The sequence below is a fragment of the Oncorhynchus clarkii genome, unplaced genomic scaffold, assembly GCF_045791955.1.
Source record: "Oncorhynchus clarkii lewisi isolate Uvic-CL-2024 unplaced genomic scaffold, UVic_Ocla_1.0 unplaced_contig_520_pilon_pilon, whole genome shotgun sequence".
Taxonomy (NCBI): Eukaryota; Metazoa; Chordata; class Actinopteri; order Salmoniformes; family Salmonidae; genus Oncorhynchus; species Oncorhynchus clarkii.
The window spans coordinates 1-2,671 of NW_027260836.1; the positions used below are offsets into that span (position 1 = coordinate 1).

General features: G+C 39.0%; 1 protein-coding gene across 1 annotated transcript; it reads left to right on the top strand.

Annotated features, from left to right (window-relative positions):
- Positions 1-1,433: 1,433 nt before the first annotated feature.
- LOC139401866 (cytochrome P450 2K1-like) lies at positions 1,434-2,364 on the top strand (the record flags this gene model as incomplete). The annotated part of the gene is made up of 2 exons (XM_071145857.1): positions 1,434-1,602; positions 1,725-2,364. Coding segments are annotated over 2 exons (357 nt in total), but the record flags the coding sequence as incomplete, so codon positions are not given.
- Positions 2,365-2,671: the final 307 nt, after the last annotated feature.

Sequence of the window (2,671 nt, forward strand, 5' to 3'; positions counted from 1 at the left end):
AATTAGATCTGTGGACCATACTTTTTTAATGGCTAGCTCAGAATATAAGCTTTCCAAAAGTTGTTTATATATTATAGAGATCAGTCCTTCTGGGAACCCAGATCATGTATTTATAAATCCATCACTGGATGGTTTGGTAGTTGGGGTTCCCAAAGGAGTCTGTAGACCAGCATAGCTGACTTTAGTTGTAAATATAAAAAAAGGAGTAGCCCGGTAATGTGTATGGATGCAAAAAGACGGCATCCAGATCACAACACATGATTGTGAAATATTGGAGTATGGGCGTGCCAGAAATATATATATTTATTGCTGCCTGAAGTTGTAATCCACTCCTTTTGAATGTGCACATTTATTAAAACCTCTTACTTCTACCCCCTCCTTTTCGAACATTCTGTTAAAAATCGCGCAACTTTTCAGCGTCCTGCTACTCATGCCAGGAATATAGTATATGCATATGTTTAGTATGTGTGGATAGAAAACACTCTGAAGTTTCTAAAACTGGTTAAATCACGGCTGTGACTATAACAGATCGTGTGTTTCATTGAAAAACGCAAGAAAAACTGCTCTCTGAAAGCTAAAAATAATTTCCATAAGTCACTTCCATGGGTTGTTAAAAGAGGACAACATTTAATATCGACCTGCATGCAATTCATACAAATTCCACACGATGTCGCCATTGTCGTCATTTTCAATTGAATTTTTTGTTGGAAAATCCATCTATCTGGCTTCCGTTTCTTCCAGTCTCCACCTGGATGTTGTTAATGTGGACATTGGCAGCCATTGATATGCAAACGAGGAGCTATTGAATATACATCGCCCTGTAATCATTTTGATAGATTATAAACGTTTACTAATACCTAAAGTTGGATTACAAAAGGATTTCGAAGTGTTTTGTGAAAGTTTATCGTCGACTTTTTTAATTTTTAAAAATTACGCAGCGTTTAAAAACGATGTTTTTTTCTGAATGACAGCTTCCATAGAAAGCTATTTTGGGTATATATGGACCGATTTAAACGAAAAAAAAGACCCAATAGTGATGTTTATGGGGCATATAGGAGTGCCAAGAAAGAAGCTCGTCAAAGGTAATGAATGTTTTATATTTTATTTCTGCGTTTTGTGCTGCGTCGGATAAGCAGAGTCTTTGTTTACGTCGCATTCAGGCATTTTCAGGTGGTGCATGCTATCAGATAATAGCTTCTCATGCTTTCGCCGAAAAGCATTTTAAAAATCTGACTTGTTGGCTAGGTTCACAACGAGTGTAGCTTTAATTCAATACCCTGCTTGTGAATTTTGATCAAGGTTTGAGTTTAAACGAGTACATTTAGCATTTAGCGTAGCGCATTTGCATTTCCAGGTGCCTACTTGAGACATATGCGTCTCAAGTAGAATCAAGAAGTTAAACCAGGTTTCATCACTTTTGCTCTGAAAATAAGGGATCCTATGCTTCACCCTTACTGCAGGGGACGTCTGTGATACCTCTACTGACGTCGGTCCTACAGGACGATAGCGAATGGGAGAGCCCTCACACCTTAACCCCCTCCCACTTTCTGGATGAGAAGGGAGGATTTGTCAAGAGGGACGCCTTCATGGCCTTCTCTGCAGGTATATTAACTTCATTATACAACAAATTACAACAAATTATTTAATTGAAAGAAGTAGAACAATTCTGGTAGCCTTTTGGACAGACTTCATGCTATTTTCTGTATATTTGGTCTCTCTCGCAGGTCGTAGGGTGTGTCTGGGGGAGGGTCTGGCCAGGATGGAGCTCTTCCTCTTCTTCACCTCCCCCCTGCAGCACTTTCGTTTCTCTCCTCCTCCTGGAGTAACAGAGGATGATCTGGACCTGACACCATCCGTGGGGTTCACCCACAATCCGTCACCTCACCAGCTGTGTGCTGTGAGCCGGGTCTGAGATTAGAACATGAAAATATTGGTGGGGCAAAAACTCAATCAAAAAAGTGAATATGCTGCGAAACCACTACACATTAAATGTACCATTATAATAAATAATCCCAGAAATGAGTTTGCGCGAAACACACAAACATTATTATATTTAGTTTATGATCGGTTCATAGGCACCTTCCAATATCTTTTACATTTAATTACACTGAAGACTACGGTAGTGGAATTATTTTTATAGAGTGAAGTCTATTTTACTTCATTTTCAGCATCGGTCTGCAGTATTGCTAAGAGTATTGGAACGCAGTCCAACACGTTCTGAGGGTAGTTGCATCCGCCTGTCTGTTAATAAGATAATCCTGTTAAGAATAAAGCAACAAAGTTTATAAAGCTTCTTCGTTTCAATCATTGCATCGTAAGTTCCATGGGTTATTAAAACAGGGTGTTATCCTGTTCTAACGGTGCCTATTAAAACAGGGTGTTATCCTGTTCTAACAGTGCCTAATAAAACAGGGTGTTATCCTGTTCTAATGGTGCCTAATAAAACAGGGTGTTATCCTGTTCTAATGGTGCCTAATAAAACAGGGTGTTATCCTGTTCTAACGGTGCCTATTAAAACAGGGTGTTATCCTGTTCTAACAGTGCCTAATAAAACAGGGTGTTATTCTGTTCTAATGGTGCCTAATAAAACAGGGTGTTATCCTGTTCTAATGGAGCCTAATAAAACAGGGTGTTATCCTGTTCTAACAGTGCCTATTAAAACAGGATACAT